Below are 18440 nucleotides of genomic sequence, written 5' to 3' on the forward strand. Positions count from 1 at the left end.
CCAATGAAGTATCTCTAGCTGGAATGTAGGAGAAATTTCAGTTCAGAATATTCAGTAAGTTCCAGCTGGCCAGCTAGGTTCCAGAACCAAGTAATGGATCTACTAGCCTTCTGGTTCCTGAGGATGTGGGACCTCCAAATGAAACCAACAGTAACCAACAGAGACCAATTTGTTTATTCTAATGGAACCCATCAGAATTCCTACTTGGGCCACTGGTCCCAATGTTTTTGAAAGAAATCAAGGTTACCAAGTAAACAAACAATCTCACTGAATTCTTTTTAGATGGTACAAAAACATTGTTTGATTAATCAACCTGTTTGATGGAAGAATGAAAGTATTTGGTACAAATCAGAGGCACTTGCCATTGTTGCTTCAATGGTAGCTTTACTTTGAACTGCCTAACCTTTCTATATACATACAATGCTCACTGTTACTAATGTAAGCCACTTCCGGGTCCAAATACATTAACCTGTAATTTTGCCCAAAGCCCCCATACAAAAGTATACAATTATTTACACTGAATTCATGGTTATACAAATTATTTGGTATCAGATTTTGTCGTTGGCCTCTGCATAAGGTGCCTGTGGTTCTTCTAATTCTAAAAAAGGAGGCTGTTAATAAAAGTTAGAACGTGTGTGTGTGTGTGTGTGTGTGTGTATACACACACACACACACGCAAATGGTTTCTGGATCAGGATAGGTGGGAATCTTATTTAAGCCAACTCTATAATTTTTCCTACCCCGCCTAACTATTGTCTAGTAAAAAGAGACTGATGCAATTTAAGTCTGAAAATAGGGATAGTTACCACTCAGCCCACTGTGTCTTGTGACTGTGTGCACAGAACACTGCACCATTTTATACATCAGGTCACTGATGTGTAGATTTGGCCCTCAAACCGAAGAAACAGAAATGTTTGGCATGTCAAACAATTGGGAATTTCATTTGTCTGTAACTTCCAATTCCTGTTTCTGGGTCTGATCCTGTTCCCTCTGGGTGAATGGGAATTTTGCAATAGACTTCAAATGGGCCCTCCGCTCTCACAGAGAATTATTACAAGTTACCTACCCTACTATATAGTACACCTCTACCCCAATATAACATGACCCGATATAACATGAATTTGGATATAATATGGGAAAGCTGTGCTTGGGGGGGGCGAGGCTGTGCACTTTGGCGGATCAAAGCAAGTTCGATATAAAGCAGTTTCACCTCTAACGTGGTTACAGTGGTTCACCTCTAACGTGGTTTTAGCTCCCGAAGACAGCGTTATATCAGGGTAGAGGTGTATATATATTTATGTTATAAAACTAACTACAGAATAACGTTTAGTTTTATAAAATACAGATGCCACTATGTTGGTTTACTTGGTCATATGAAGGACACGTGTGACAGACTGTCTTGGACATGGGTAAGAGTAACAAAAAATATTCTTTTCCCTTTGGCTTTCTTGACTCAAGAAATTATTTTAAAAATTCACTTATAAAATTTAACACCAATCCACACAAATTGAACAACAAAAAACAAAACCCCACCTTTCATTAAAAAAAAATCTGTCAAAAAGTACCTATGTATGTAAGAAACTATGAGGCAGGAGGACCGATTTCATAGTCAAAGCATTATTTCAGAGATACATGAGCTGGGAAGTGGTTTAATACTGTAAAACAGGAGTCTAAATAAGAAACTCTATAGAAAGGCACGTGCGACATACTATACTTATGCAAAATAAAACTAAGAAGGCAAAGATCATAAATGGCTTTACTATAAGAACACTCATAATATATCAAGATTTGATATCTACTATAAATAATCTGGCAGAGGCAAAAATATAAATTATATAAAATCATTTTCTTCTTTGCTTTTCCCTCATTTTTATCCTGTGATTATTAAAATACAGCATCTTTCCTGCTTAACTCTTCATATAAAAATAACAACAAAAACACCATTAACAGAATACATCAATCTTTCTCCACACAACTCTTTTTAGTTATCCCTCTCCCATTTAAAATTATACAAGCTAAATAAACTCAGCCTTCTTTATACTAAACATGGAGTAATCTCCCTGAAAAATCCATGTCTCTGCACCCTTCTTAAAAGAAATCAACCTGCACTAACCTTCCCTAACGTACATCTTCCCCCTTCTCAGTCAACTTCCACCATTGTCATATAAAGATGAAGGGAAGAGCAAATGGTCCTTCACAAACCACCACTCTCTTAAGAGCATTGGTTTGCCAGGGCTATAGCTACCACTGATGCAACTGTGGCAAGTGTCTAAGTAAGAGAATGCATGTGGTTCTAATAAATTTTCCTATAGAAAAAAAAAAAAAAGGCATGATCAAATGAGTTGGCAAATTCTTCCTTTTCTGGTACAGGATGGAAAATGGTGCGTGAAAATATAATTAAAACCCTGCACTATAAAGCCTGTCTTCTCTGTTTAATTCAGATATGGATTATGCAGGTTTTGGTGGCATCCAACTGCATTCACTCACAATTTTGCCCTTTGATGTAAAAACACAATGCTTTGATAGGTCAGAGGCATCTTCAAAGAAAGGATCACATTCTTTGTAACGTTATGCAGATGGAACATCCTCTGCTTTCCTTCTTGGGAACAGTTAGGTTTGGATAATGTAGCTGCAAACTCCCAAGAATACTTTCTCTCCCACGCTGCTTTCCCTGAAGTCAGTGAAGAGCTCTGAACCAAAGGCTAGGAAGCATTCAGATTTTCTTCTGGGAACCAATCATGACCTTTGATACAAAGTTCACAATGGCACTGGCAGGTTGCTCTGGATCATGCTCTGCAAACAGGTGGCACACGTTATCTGTGGCGCTGCCTTGCTTCCTTGCAACAAATCCAAACACTCTGCAGGAGGCAAAAATAAAAACGTGTTACAGAACAGAAGGCATCTTATTTCAAAAAGCAAAAGGTTTACTTTCCTCCACCAAACATTTTTTTGAAAAAGAAAGTACTTTGCTGCAGGGTTCCAGTAAATGCAACTACTTTTGTCACACCAGTTTAGAGCAGGGGTCTCAAACTCAAATGACCATGAGGGCAACATGAGGACTAGTACATTGGCCTGAGGGCTGCATTACTGACACTTCTCCCCCTACCCCCGCTGCCCTCGGCCCCACCCCCACTCCACCCCTTCTCTGCCCCCATTCCAACCCCTTCCCCAAAATCCCCACTCCAAATCTGCCCCCTCCCTGCCCCCAGGGGGAGCAGGAGGGATGAGGGGTGCGGCAGGGGGTCAGCGCAGAGGGTTGGGGTGCAGGAGGGGTGCGGCAGGGGGCTCAGGGAGTGGGTTGGGGTGCAGGAGGGGTGCAGGGTGTGGCAGTGGGTTCAGGGCAGGGGGCCAGGTGCAGGGAAGGGGGCTGGGGTGCAGGAGGGGTGCGGGGTGCAGGAGGGAGTTCAGGGCAGGGGGGTGTGCGGCAGGCAGCTCAGGGAAGGGGGTTGGGGTGCAGGGTGCAGCAGGGGGCTCAGGACAGTGGGCTGAGGTGCAGGAGGGGCTCGGGGGGTGGGCTCTGGCCCGGAGCGCACAGGGGGCAGGGCAGGCTCCCTCCCTGCCTGCCCGCCCGCCCACTCTGTCCCTGTGCTGCTCTGGGAAGCGGAACGAACGTGGGGGAAGAGATGCGCAGGGGCGTGTGTTGCTGTTGCTTCAGGCACCTCCCCCAGCAGCTCCCTCGGTCTGCACCGCTTCCAGCAGCTCCCATTGGCCTGGAGCAGTGAACTGCAGCCACTGGGAGCCGCGATCGGCTGAATCTGCGGACGCGGCCTGGCCCACCAGGGGCTTTCCCTGCACAAGCGGCAGAACAAGTTTGGAAACCACTGCTATAGCAATTATTTTTAATTTAAAATTCACTAAACTATTCAAAGTTGGCATTAAGAAACTGTTGGAGCTACTCTCCCTCAACACAATACCCTATCCAACACAGAGTATATTATTTCCACCTTAATGTGTTTTATTCTTTAGGTCTCCAATAGTTCAACACTTTAAATACATTTGGTAGGATTAGAATAAGATCTGGAAACTTCAGAGAAAACTTGAAGCACATCTTCAAGTCTGAAGTAGTTTCCTAGGCTAAGAAGCCATTCTTTAGTTGAGATTCAATATAACCACGTAAATACACAGACTAGGACCACTATCAACTTACTTTGCAGAAGGTCCCTCTTTCATCCATCTTGTTGCATGAAGGAGAGGAGTAACAAGAGGTGGGAAATACAAAGGAAAAAAAGCATTAGTTTGTTATAGGTCATCAACATCTATTAGAAACAGCATTCATCATCCTTACTTTCTGTCCTGTGGATCCAAAGCACAGAAGATAACAGTGTTCACTGGATAATGTCTTCGGAAAAAGAGTCTGATAGAAGAGAATAAAAGAAACTTTCAGCAACTTTATGACTCAAGGAATAGACTGCCAAAATCTCAGCTACCATTTAGATATCAAAATAAGTAGCCAGATTTTCAAAAGTGTTCAGCACCCAGGACTCTGTCACAACAGGAGTTGCTGGGTGTTGAGGGCTTTGGAAAATATGTCCGCATACGTTACACGAGTCAATCTTCAGCGTTAATCCTTCCAGGTACTCAGTGCTGTTGAGTGCCTTCAACATGCATGGTATAGCCGTTGAAGGTAGCAGTACCTTTCAGGAAGCACTCAGCAGCTTGGAAGATTGAACCCTCAGTGCAGAAATAAGACTCATGGTTATGGTTCTATTTATAAGGCATACCACTGTTCAACCACTGGCTCATCTAAATGTCTCAGTAATGAAAGGATCAGTAACATAATGATGGAACTTAGTAACCGCATATTTTTAAGTTTAGTAGCTTATTCTTTCCTTTTTGGTTACTACATATTAGCAGAAATCAATCTTCTGCCAGAGCGACAGGTTAAGAGACGAGGAAGCATCCCACCACATGAAAAGAATAAACCCATGCTTGTTTTCCCAATAGCTTAGAATAATAATATAAAGATAATGGCCCATGACAGACAGGCCAGAAAACTCCCTTCTAGTGTTCGACTTGGTGCCAGAATTCTCAAACCTATGTGTCTGAAATTGGATACCTAAACAGAGGTGACTTGAACAGGAAATGTGAGAACACAGCACCTCTGAAAATCAGGCTATGTTAGGTATCTAAAGTTATCAACTCACATTTGAAAATTGTGGCTTATGGTTTGGCTTTCCAAATTCAGAGCTAGTACAAATGACTGCAGCTCCATTGAAATCAGTGGGTCCGAGTTTGGCCTGTAATTTTAAACTCTCTTTCCCTCATTACTGAGCAGTTTTCAAATATTTGGAAAAATTCAAAAACTGTGCAGCTACCCTAGTAATATTCAGCAAGTGAACATAATTTTTAATACAACAGTTTCCATGCACTAAGCACACCAAAGCAATGTCTTGAGTACCAATGGTGCAGTGTCCAATTAAGCCAACACTGCTCTGCAACAGTGTACATTGGACATAACAGTCTGATTCAGTGAGCAGGATGGGTGGGGAGTGCTGGCCAGGGCATTGGAATTACCCTGTACTCTGTTAGAAAATGCTATATGAGATCATTAACTTCCACCTACAGAACATCAGGATGTAGAAGTGCCGTTTGGATGAAGTGTTAATAGCTCAGTATCACATCGAGCCCAATCTGATGTGGGACTGGACTCTCTACTTATTTAGATCAAGGAAACTGTGTTATTACTATATGAGCCATATGGAGACTGTGGAAAGGGATTAGGAAGAACAATTCCACAGCAGTTTTATTAGTGTACAGCAGTTAGGGTGACCACAAGTCCCAATTTTACATGGATAGTCACGATATTGTTGGCTTTGTTTTATATAGGCACCTACTACCGCCCACCCCCATCCTGATTTTTCACACTTGCTGTCTGGTCACCCTAACAGCAGTGTCTGGCCAGAGATCAATACCCCACTTCACTTACTTTCTTTGATTATCTGTCAGTGTGATCCCCTGAGCAGACACCTTGAAATGGACAACAGTAGAGATGGGAGGAGGATCTTGCATCAGTGTTATGCTCAGGGCCTTCTGCACTGCCTGATAGCCTGTGAGGGACTCCATTTCCACAGAGTTCAGATACCAAACATTGCATGCTGTAAAGAACAGAGGATAGGATTCAAGAGCTAGGGTTGGTTTTGCTTAGTTGAGTCTTGTTTGATTCTTTTTGTGTAATGAACTTCACAACTTTCCGCCTTTGCCAACAGTCAGGCTGGTGGTGAAGAACAATTACTAACTAATAAGATGTTCTTGTTCCAGTGTCCCACTGTCATCTTCCCCTTCTGTTTGTCTTGTCCCATGGTTGTGCTTTAACACAAGATTGTAAATTTTGGGGGGCAGATGCTGCCAATCTTTTGGCTTACATTTAGAGACAATTTGCTTAATTTAGAGTATGTAGCCCAATGATCCCTCATTGGAGTCTTGAGGTACTTCTGAAATCCAAATCATGAATACAAATTGATAAAACACAAATCACAGCACTGAGAGATGGCACTCCTGGGAATGATCACAGCTGTGGGAGGAGGAATGGAATACCTTGGCCTTAAAACTCAGTGACTGCAGTCAACATGTAAACTCCAGGATCCACGTATGCAGAGTCAGTTCACAGGTGTTCACACTTTCAAACAGTGTTTAAATTGCACGCAAATGAAACTATTCACTTGTTTGGCAAAACAACAAGAACGTCTTCTCTCCACATAAACATGACAATTTTGTGTAATTCTACTTCTCTGTACTTTCAAAGGGGTTTCTGCATGTGTTATAGTTTCAGTTCAAAGCAACATTAAGAAAAATAAAAATTATTATTTCATATCTTTTGGGTCCAAACTTTAAAGAACAGACTCTACTGAGGGTGTGCCAACTTTTGGGAAACCAACTTGAGTCTTAAAGCGATATCTATAATTCTATGAAACCATAGGTAAAAATCTAATCTACTATGCCACAGTGTTTCAGAGCCTATTGCTATTAGTTTCAGTGTTTCCGTATGGTCAGTGGCTCACAGAATTTGACATCTTCCAATAATTGCTCTACAGTTCACTGAGCAATATCTCAACGTACATGATACCTGACCTCTTGTACAAAAATGGTAATGGGCATTCAAGCCCTGATTCAGCATGCTACGCAAGAGAACTACAGTAGAACTTCAGAGTTACGAGCACCTCAGAATGGAGGTTTTTCGTAATTCTGAAATGTTCGTAACTCTGAACAAAATGTTATGGTTGTTCTTTTAGAAGTTTACAACTGAACACTGACTTAATACAGCTTTGAAACTTTATTATGCAGAAGAAAAATGCTGCTTTTAACCATCTTAATTTAAATGACACACGCATAGAGTTCCCTTATCTTGTCAAATCTTTTTTTAAATTTTCCCTTTATTTTTTAATAGTTTAAATTTAATGCAGCACTATACTATATCTGCTGTCGCACACCCCTTCCCCCTTCCAATGGCTGCCTGATTGTGTACTTCTGATCCCAAATGAGGTGTGTGGCTGACTGATCATTAACTCTGATGTTGTGAAGGCCAAGACTATAACAGGAGTCAAAAATAACTAGATAAATTTATGGAGGATAGGTCCATCAATGGCTGCTAGCCAGGATGTGCAGCGATGGTGTCCCTGGCCTCTGTTTGCCAGAAGCTGGGAAAGGCCCCAGGGATGGATCACTTGCTGATTACCTGCTCTATTCATTACCTTTGCTTGGGGCACCTGGCATTGGCTACTGTCAGAAGACAGGATACTGGACTAGATGGACCTTTGGTCTGACCCAGTATGGCCATTCTGATGTTTGTAACTCTGAGATTCTACTGTACACACACACTTAAAGTTAGATGCATGCTTAAGTATCTTGCTGAATCGGGACCTAAGAGACAAAGGATTAGATAATCCAGAATAATTTCTTACAACCAAGTAGTAACCTTTGTGGAACCGTAAAGCATGTTTAGTCCTACTCTTCAGTGCAATCAGTGCTGGTTTCACACAAATACTAATAAAATTTGTGTCCTGACACAAACATCATGCAGCCGTCATGCTAGAATTAAAAGTTAGTTAACACATGTTGAGTAGTATGGATTAAACACTACTGAACATTCAAATGTCATACCATACCTACATGATTAGGAGAGCAAAAAAATAAATTATATCCAACAACTTCTCTTTTCATACTACTGCCCCGTAATTCAGGCAAAGTCTTCTACATATTTTCCACTGAGAATACATGGCTCTTTCAAACTACAAACTGTTTTTATATAGACTGAACAAGCTTGTGATTCCAGCACGACTATCAAGCAAATTTTCTGCATATTTGCAACCCACTCACTTTAACTTGGGATGTAAGTTAATGAAGAATTTGGCCCAAAGGTGGACATTCCAAGTTAAAAGATGAAAAGGATGAGAAAATACAGTGATGTGAGCCAATTATCTGAATTTAAATTCCACTTGGTTCAACTTCTGACAGCCAGAAACAAATTTCCTTATCACAAATGAAAAAAAATCGTAAACCATATTGCTGCTTTAACCTCAATTATCTTTGTTTGAATTAATTATAATTTATTTCACTGAAAGAGAAATTTCAGGGAAATGAGGGAGGGAGTTTGAAGGAGCATTAATTAATGAATTCCTCTCTAGAATTTTATCTTTCCAGAATTCTAAATACCACTCCAAGTTATAAACCCTCTGTCTTTCACATAATTATTCTACATGTTTGCAAAACTATGGATTTGAACCAATCAACAGCTTTTCCTCACAGGAAACTAGCCTGGATTCATGGTTGCATTTCTAATCACTTGTGATGTTCGCATGGAGAGATTCCCTGTCTTTTGCAGCAGACATTCCACTGGTGCCAACAGCCTCATATGCTTTTGTTCCTAAACAAATCAGCTAACCTTTTTGCTGTGGATAAGTCTCCAATGGATTTTACTGCCCTGCTCTAAAGTCTGTCCTCATTTACTTTCTCTAGATGGAATAAATAATATATCATCTACTTCCTATACATTTTGGGAAGCACCAAAAGGAATGTCAAATTAAAGATAGTGGTGTATCCTTATAATTAATACCGCTTTGTTGTGGGAACAGACTGGAAGGAATCCCTAATTTTGGTGCATAATATGTGCTCTTATCTGATATGTGGCACAAACGGGAATCAACGGTAGAATCCCATAGAAACTGCATTGGGAGCAAGTTGAAAAAACAGATGGTTTTGTGATAGCATTCTCCCTACAATGTAGTTGTCCTCTCTGTATTCTATAGCTACTACTTTGGAGTCGCATCTATTTGAGCTGGGAAAGAGAGCTACTCAGTATGGCACATTCTTGAAGTTTATTGTAATTTATGCTATTCCTGGTATGGTCATTCAGTGCCATTTGGAATGGACATCCCCACAATGGTTGTAATATACTTTGGAAGGAAAATGCATGTAGACTGAGAAACATGCAGAGCACAAGACAGTGCTACCAAGCACAGAGGAAGGCTGGGAGGCCAATGGAATAAGGAGCTGCCCATGGGGAAAGCCAGAGATCTCTATAAGTGGCTTCTATAGAGTCCAGACCTCCAGACTTTTGGGGGTTCCCTATTCTCATATCCGCACTGCCACAGGGCCTGCCTCCCAGTGGAGATAATGAGATACAGCAGGCACACAATGGAAGCCTCAAAACTATTTGAGAAGCAAAAGATTTGGCATTTAGATTTTGTACTGGGACAACGGACGGCATTGCTCTTCTCATTTAGCTGCAGAAATGGTTAACCTAGAAGCACCTATTTTTGTTTGGTTTGGGTTAGGGCAGTAGTCGGTGATCGCATTTGCTTTAATCAAATCATAGTTGTTTGAATCAAAGCTTGGTTGCTTGAGTATCTGTTTAGAGTCTGGGCTTTTATGCTGAACTCCATATTGAGAATGTTTGTGTGACAGGAGAGAAAAATGTTTGAACTAAACAAAGTCAGTGTGAAGTGTCACAGGCTACCAACTCTGGGACAAGACACGCCAAGGGGTAGGGCAAAAATATCATGTCCCTTCCAACTTCCCTATTCAAGTCCTAAGCCCCTGATTCAAAATTAGGTATACCAAGATGGTTATTAATTTGACTGAATGGAAATTTATCTTTGATGTGGCATTCCCCAGATGCAGCTGCCTGACAACTAGTCCCCAGATGAATAAAAAACCTCAGCTATTATTTCTTTTTCCCTAGAAAGGTTACATGTCCTGGATAATGAGAACCCAGCTAGATCTTAAGAGGAAATGTGTGCCTATTATGCTGAATCTATTTATAGAACTTTTCCTCTTAAATTCCTCCTCCTTGGCTCCAAGTCTAGTGGCCACCACACCCGCTGCAGTGGTAATGGCAAACAGAAATGCCAATGCGTGCTTGCCTCCAACATAGCCTAGCCAAGACTGACCATTGCCTCAGCCACACATTCCTGTTCAATTACATCATTTAAAGTGCCACTTCACTTTTAAAAGTCAAAACAAAACACATAGCTGCATAATCACAGGACAACACTCTCACTCCATAGCTGCTTGGAATAGCACTGCCCTTTGCTAAATGCTCTATAATGTATCAGAGCAACTGTACAGCACTCTGACAGCTGAAGACTAAAAAACACTAGGTCAGGATCTTTTGGTCTGTGGCTTCTTTGTCTGATGCAGGTCAGGGAGATGGTGGCAAATATAGCACCGCCTCCCTTGATTGTTGGGCCACCAGATGCCAATCTGATCCTGTGGTACAACTTAGAGCAGCCTGAGGCCATTCTATCAGCCAGGGGTCACTGAGATGTAGGAGTGATCTGGGTCCTTTCCCCAGAGCATGGCCACTGCACTTGGGGCTGAGAGGGTGGGGTAGTGCAGTAGGTCACTATGGCAGCTCTGTGCATCCAGGAACTGCTGCATGCTAAGGAATCCTCTCCGTCACCTAAGTTGACACTAAGAGATGGTTTTATTTGGCTAGGGTGGCAGGGAGCTGCTGCATCACAGCAAAGAATAAGGGCCCTTAACAATAAAACAGGACGGCCAAGGAATCAGATACTTCATTTCTTTGAATCATATTGTCTCCGGTGAAGAATGAGCATTTTTAGGTTTGGCTACTAATTTTCCAAATCTATGTGCTGCAGATAGTCACATACACACACGACACAGGACTAAAAACCTGGTCCTTCAGCACAGTTCTCCATCACTTCACTGGCAGTAATAGCACATCCTTCACTCTGTGGGCCAGGCTCTATAGAGCAACACTGCACCTCACTGACATGAACAGATCCGGCACATTACATACTTCTCAATGGCATTTTAATTTACCCAATTCCTTTTTTCATCCTCAGCCTCCTGTTTTTTTTCCCTCCTGTTTGTAATGTACATTTGGTAACAACTGTAATTTCATCAAATGGAAGAGAAATGTACTAACCTGCACCCTGCTTTAGGAGCTCTGCTGCCGAGTTTGCAGCAGTCTGTGGAGCTGTTTCTGCAATCTCCTCCAAGGGATCTGCAAATATGAACCATCACACACATTTTTATTGTGACTTGGATTGAGAGGTCAGTCTCAAATAGGAGTCGAGGTCTTGAAATTATGACCTCATATACCGGACTCTTCACCAGAAACATTAAAAAATCCTGCAGTGCACAAGACCATCCATGATGTGTGATTACTGTGCTGCACAATTTTTTTGGGTGCCAGTAGCAGAGCACTTATAACCCTGTGGTTTCGTGCTAACCACAGATTAGTTATGTATTATGGCTGAAAGAGACATCATCATGTCAAAATGCTTTTTTAATTAACCTATTTCCTCACTCATGTTACAAAAAAACCTCTTATAATTTTAAAATTAATTTAAAGAACTATCATTTATACTAATCACTTTAGCATAACACATTGCAACTTGATCAGTAAAACTGATCTAGTCAATTTCATTTTGCTTGTGTCAGCTTCTGAATCTACATTTGCAAGTACTCAGGGCATCCCCAAATGGTGCAATGTGTAGGCTGCAAATACAGCACTGGAAGGTTTGTTTTAGAATCTTTCTGCTAGAATTGAAAAAAAAAACAAAAAAAAAACACTCCTCAGACACATGATGATTTTTCAGTCTTGTAAAAGTTTGTATAGAACCAATATTTGAGGCTGTATGTGGGTATGACAAGGTTTCTCTTTCAGTATGATCAAGGAAAACAGAGGCCCTGATTCACTGCTTACCATCAGACTCACAAGCTTACAGTTTAGTACATGTTTAGTGCTGTATGAATCAGGACCAGAATAAGAAACCACAAACAGTTCATGCTTTAATTCCATCTTTATATTAAAAGGCTTGATTGTATCAGACTAGATCCATTCATTTCACTACAGTAGGTTCGTCCAGGGCAAAAAGACAAACGTTTCAACCCTGAACTTTCTGCTAGAAGCAAAGGAAATTCCGATTTTATCTGACAAGGAAAGGTGGCGCGAGCGCACCCATCACAGTGGTTTTTCTATCCATATATCTAAAGACAGATCTCTGATCCACATTCTTCCGCGGTATGTTATTGTGATTAAATGTCTCCATTCCGATATTTCATGGACTTACATATTTCGAATGCTATGTTAGAGTACAGACATACAGCCTTTAGGAATAGAAAAGTTTAGGAGTTCAATGGAAAACCGCAAGAATGTTTAACAGTTCAGTAATACATCTGGTGTTTACTTTATAGGGGAGAATAAACAGACAACTGAATTATGGCCAAAAATACACAGAAGCTTTTTCTTGATGTGTTTGACAAGTTTATGGAGTCACTGCAACCCAAAATAGAATTATAGTCCCATAATCCTCGTGCTTTTCAGTATTTATTTATTGCAATATTCAGACCTGCATAAACTGCTGTTTCTTTCCCTCAACTACACTCTAAAGTATCTGCTTTCTTAAAAATCCTACTTTCCCCCCCTTAGAGAACTCTTGCTACCTATGCTTGAGTAAAGATTGGTTGAATCTAACTATACCTGGGTGTGATGTCAAATCTGCAAAATACATTTTTTTAAAAATATTGGATTGCAGTGCTAATCACCATGAGTTATATATGCTTATTACTGGGACATCACAGTACTAATCAGTTCTGAACTGCAGCTTGGACAAAAGCTGCTTGGCAACAACTGTCTGACATTCTTTCCTATGCATTCTTGTTCTGATCTTTACCTTGACATGTTCACCTGCCTTCAGATATTGCTATTTTGAAGTGGATCCCTGGTTGCATATCACTTTTATTTTGAATTTTGACTAGCATACCTCTGTCTGGGATAAGTAGTTTGCAGGGTAATGCCAGAGGAGTAATGGAATGTTGATACACCAAAGCTGTCAAACTCCCTGTGGTTAAAAGAACAAGACAGGCAAGATTACTTTTTGTGCAAAAAAAGAATGCTTACAAGGTATGTTTGCTTTTCAATAGTTTACAGGCTCAAGAAAACCCTTAAAAACATTTTTCCCTTTGGCTCCTAAGACACGTTAACAACCCCCTTTTTTGGTAACTTTTTAAAAATCCATCTTCTCATCATTTCTTGTGTCTAACTCCTTTTACATGAACTGAAGTCCCCCCCCCACTTATTAAATACTAGTTTACTTTAAAGAGAAAGATGACAATGATAATGTGCTTTACAAATATTACCTTATTAAGTCTCAACACTCATAAGAGGCAGGTAAGAACAGATAAGCTAAGCAATCTGCCCAACGTCACACCGTAGGCAGTGGAAAAGCTGGGAAAATAACTCAAGAGTCCTAACTTCTGGTCCCCTGCTTTAACCACTAGGCAGTCAAGTCAATTTGTGTTTTACTGGTAAAAAGAACAGCCAGAGGAATTTCCCACCTCCTGAGGTGAGGCCATCTGCATGGTATCCCAAGTTAAATCATGCCCAGAGCACCGGGACAGGCAGCTGTGCTGCCCAGCTGAAGCCAGCCATGCCACCACGTAGCACAGAGCACCGGCTCAGGCCGTGGCTCTGCAGCCCTGCTGCCCAGAGCATCGCGCCAGCGGTGCAGTGAGCTGAGGCTGCGGGGAGCGGGAACAGCAGGGATGGGGCCACGGGTTAGCCTCCCAGGCCAGGAACTCAGGGGCTGGGCAGGAGGGTCCCGCGGGCCAGATGTGGCCCACAGGCCGTAGTTTGCCCACCTCTGCTCTAGCTGGAATGTCCTCTACTACAATGTGCTTTTTTTCTATATGGTCATATAGATTGATATAGAAGGCCATTATCATGACAATACTAGAATAGGTTCCTGCAGAAACCATCTCACAATCTTTGTGTGACATTTCCTCTCATGTTCCATTCCATTCTATGCTATGAAGCAGTCTGGCTGTATGTAAAATATCCTCATTTTTCATGTCCTGTTGATGTACAGCACTTACCAAAATATGGCTCATTTGGACATCCTTTCAATCGCACTCCTTTATGGGTGCATTCAATCAGAAAATGCCTGACAAGCTCATTTGACAAATCCCCAGCTGTGGAAAAAAGAAAAACAAACACACGAAGTAAGCCAATGAATAAGAGATGGGGGAGGGGGTCACAAATTAGAAGGTGTTTATGATAGCTGCCTTCCCTAGAACAAGTGAATGCTCAATACATAGCATTCAGACAGTGCACTAGCTATTCTACTGCTGTATCACCATCCACAATGAAACAGGCACCATATAGCACGTTATCTACAGATAATCACTTCTGGCGTGTAAGAACTCTGCCTCCAATTGACACCTAGATGGGTACCAGTGTCCAAAACATCCAGGATGTGTCCCAACATTTTATAGGAACCACTAGGTCAAAAAAACCCAGCTAGTTGTTTCTTTTTCTCCCGAAAGTAAGGGAAGAAATAGGTGGGTCTGGAAATCAAGTCAAGACAAAAAAAGCAATAGCAGCTATGAAAAGGAAATATGGAAGAAACAAGGTCAGAAATTCTGATGTACTCACTAATGACAAGAGCTGGCAACTCCAGTTTATGTAAGAGCAGGAGACAGATCCATTGGTTCTGTCTACAACAAGCTTTTTAAAGTTTCCCACTATTGGTACCATTGGTGCAGCTCAACCGGTGTTAGCAACTTAGCTACGGTAGACAAGTTGCCAGTGGCCACCGGTATTTGAACTACCACATCATGTAGGACTTCTCAGGTTCAAGTTAGACAACATGATGGCTAAAATACCCACAGCCAGCTTTCATTAGAGTTCTCAGTTTTGCGATCACCAGTGGAGCTTCAGTGTCTAGCACAGTCAAGACCAATGTGGCTGTTAAGCTGCTGTTAGGTGACAGAAAACAAAGAGGAATAAAGGTAAATTTTCCTCAAGACAAAAGGTTAACAGCAGAGGGTGTCTCAAGGTTCTGTACTAAGTCTTGTATTGTTTCACATATTTATTAAAGATCTAGGAAAGGAGGAGCAGTAGTGAGGTTTCAGACGACACAAGGTTATTTAGGTTAGTCAGGATTGGAGAGGACTATGAGGAACTAAACAAGCTAGGTGAACAGGTAACACGATGGTAAATGGAGTTCAATGTCAATAAACAGAAAGTGTAAATTGGAGGGAAACTCCATATGGCTTACAGGGTTCTAAAGTAACTGTATCAACTCAAGTAAGGGATTTAGGTGTCATTGTAGACAATGGAGACCACTACTCAGTGTGCAGCTCAATGGGGTCACCAAAGCAAACAAGGTATTAGGATACATAATTAATGGAATAGAGAATAATATGGAGAATGTTATAATGTTGCTATATAAATCAATGGTGTGGCTTCATCTGGAATGCTATGTGCAGTCCTGATTACCCCATCTCACAGAATTAGAGGGGGTCAGAGAAGGGTAACAAGAATAATCAAAGGCCTGGAAAAAATTACAAGGAAGAGAAACTGAAAAGATTGGGATTGTTTCTTTTAGTAACAAGATGAATAAGTGGTGATGTTATGGAAGTGAATAAAAAACTGAAGACTATTGAGAAGGTAGATCAAGAAATACTGTTCTTCCTGACTCAAACATAAGAAGAAGGCGACTTTGAATTAAATTAAAATGTGGCAAATCCAAAACTTAGAAAAGAAAATAAATTTTATCCATCATGTAATTAGACTCATTGCCATAGGAAGCTGTTGAGGCCAAGAACTTAGACACGTTTTTAAAAAAAGGATTTTTAAAAATGTGTCTATCAGAGTTATATTAATGATAAAATTTTGAAAGGTATATTAAACCTCATATTTCAGGATATGTGCCAACCTCTAATTATTAAAGATCAGCATGAATGTGGGGAAAACATTATCCCACATCTGTCTATTCCACTCCAGGGTTCTTATACCTTGTTCCGAAGCATCTGGTACTGTCATTATCAGAGGCAGGATATTGAACTATACAGGCCTTCGATCTGATCCAGTGAGGCAATTCCTATGTTCCTATGCTCCTTTTAAATCTGGAATAATGAAATCCAAGCACCAGACCAAAAGTGCACTTGAAATAATTGGATGAAGGAACAAAGGACAGAAACGCCCCAAACAGACATTAACAGCTAATGTTTTTCAGTCAATCTAATTTCCTGCAGTTCTTTACCTCCCTGGGCAACATTTATCGATAGATACAAAGGGTTCTGAAATAGAAAAGTAGCAGCAAGGAGGTCAGTAGGCATGATCAGAGCCAAGAACACGTCTTAGACACTGCCTCCTGAGTTTCCATACGCTGCTTGATGCATTCCATATGCTCTTTTCATTTTTCCCGTCAGGACTGACGGATATAAGTTATATGTTACAGTACAGGAGCCTGAGGGAACACATCTGCCACACTGCTTCTTGTTTAGCTACGCTAATTTTTCTCAGATTTATTTCTGATGTACTGTTGTCTCAAAACAAATTCCCAGGCCAAAAAAGTTCCATCTTCCATCAAGGCAAAAGTTGTGCATGGTGGTATTTGGCATCACACTGAGCCTTAGATCAAAACCAGACTTCTAATAACCGAGGAGGCTCAGATAGTGAGTTGGTGCTGGATTCCTGTTCTGACAACATTGTACAGTACATGCACATCCAAGCTGTGTATATAATTACAAACCTGTGTATGAAACTACCAAGTACGACACAAACATGTTCCACAATCCCACTGGGAGAAATTCTTATTCACACTGCAAGGAATCCAAATTGAGACTTCCGATTTGATCGACTCAGAATTGCACCTCTTGAAAATTATGGAGGTGAGGGGATTTCTCTGAATTCTATATAGTAGTTAGGTCTTGTACACTCTATGGCCACGTCCAGACTAGGAATTAAAATCGATTTTAGATACGCAACTTCAGCTACGTGAATAACGTAGCTGAAGTCGAATTTCTAAAATCGAGGTACTCACCAGTCTGGACGGCGCGGCATCGATGTCCGCGGCTCTCCGCGTCGATTCCGGAACTCCGTTCGGATTGATGGAGTTCCGGAATCGATGTAAGCGCGCTCGGGGATCGATACACCGCGTCCAGACTAGACGCGATATATCGATCCCCGAGCAATCGATTTTAACCCGCCGATGCCGCGGGTTAGTCTGGACGAGGGCTATGCGACAAAGTAAAGATGGGAGTCATACAGTACCTTTCTTGTTTAACTGCAGCACTGAAGGAGGAGGTGTAGCAACTTTCATTGCCAGGCCATAGGCTCCCCTGAAAGAATGGCTGTCTCGAACAATGAACGACCCTGGTTCCTTGTCCTTCAGAACGGCAATGGCTGGAAAGGATTCGGAGATTGAGAAAAGTGTTTCAGTTCAAGTAATAAATATAAAGGTACTGTTCCAAATCCTCATTTAAAGCACTAGTAAAGAATGCCAGGTTCTTTTGTCTCCCTCCCCACTGCCTTGGAACAGAATAAAAACCTTGGATCCTAACTCTGGATATGATTTTGGTATCTATAAAATGTGCAGATAGCACCAGACTGTGAACCCCTTGCTCATACTGAATAATACCTTACTACATGTGTATCCTAAAGGGCTCACAATCTCACCCACAGTGTTTTACATGTTTAAAGCACTGTATACACATAAATTAACTGATCCCCATAATATACATGTGAGACAGGCAAATATTACGTAGCAGAGACCAGGCAGAATCAAAACCACAGATCTCTTTTCGGGGGTGGGGCACACTTTCAGGCTGGCAACACTGATTTCAAACCTTGATATAGAGTATGTTACTATTAAAACTATTTGCAAAAATGGTAAAGGCTTTACAGGAAAACATCCTTTAAGAGACAGAATCATCTTCTCTTTCTGCCTTTGAGACACCAATTCAGAGACAACTCAGCAAACAGCGGCTGGCAAATTGGCAAACACTGTACCTGGACTGAACATGCACTAACATGTTCACAATTCCCTGCAATCAAAGAAAAGCCAGCACCTTCCTTCTCCAACGCTCTGTCCCAGCATGCATGTGCTTTTAGGCAAAGAGTAAAAGTTGATTCCTGAAGCTATTTTGTTTGCTTGTTAAAAAGTGTAACTGGGAGTATGGCTGCAATA

General features: G+C 41.3%; 1 protein-coding gene across 6 annotated transcripts in view; it reads right to left on the minus strand.

The window, feature by feature from the left end:
• Positions 1-648: 648 nt before the first annotated feature.
• TNS3 (tensin 3) overlaps positions 649-18440 on the minus strand; it is a 413597-nt gene continuing 395805 nt past the window's right edge. For all 6 annotated transcript variants that reach the window (XM_050937640.1, XM_050937639.1, XM_050937643.1 and 3 more), the window contains 8 exons: positions 17525-17656; positions 14341-14436; positions 13230-13307; positions 11387-11464; positions 5927-6095; positions 4286-4354; positions 4148-4174; positions 649-2858 (listed from right to left, as the gene is read on the minus strand). In XM_050937640.1, the coding sequence (XP_050793597.1) occupies positions 2714-2858; positions 4148-4174; positions 4286-4354; positions 5927-6095; positions 11387-11464; positions 13230-13307; positions 14341-14436; positions 17525-17656 (794 nt within the window). In that variant the 3' untranslated portion in view covers positions 649-2713. The remainder of the gene's footprint in view (positions 2859-4147; positions 4175-4285; positions 4355-5926; positions 6096-11386; positions 11465-13229; positions 13308-14340; positions 14437-17524; positions 17657-18440) is intronic.

The sequence above is a fragment of the Gopherus flavomarginatus genome, chromosome 2 (assembly GCF_025201925.1).
Source record: "Gopherus flavomarginatus isolate rGopFla2 chromosome 2, rGopFla2.mat.asm, whole genome shotgun sequence".
In the NCBI taxonomy this organism is placed as follows: Eukaryota; Metazoa; Chordata; order Testudines; family Testudinidae; genus Gopherus; species Gopherus flavomarginatus.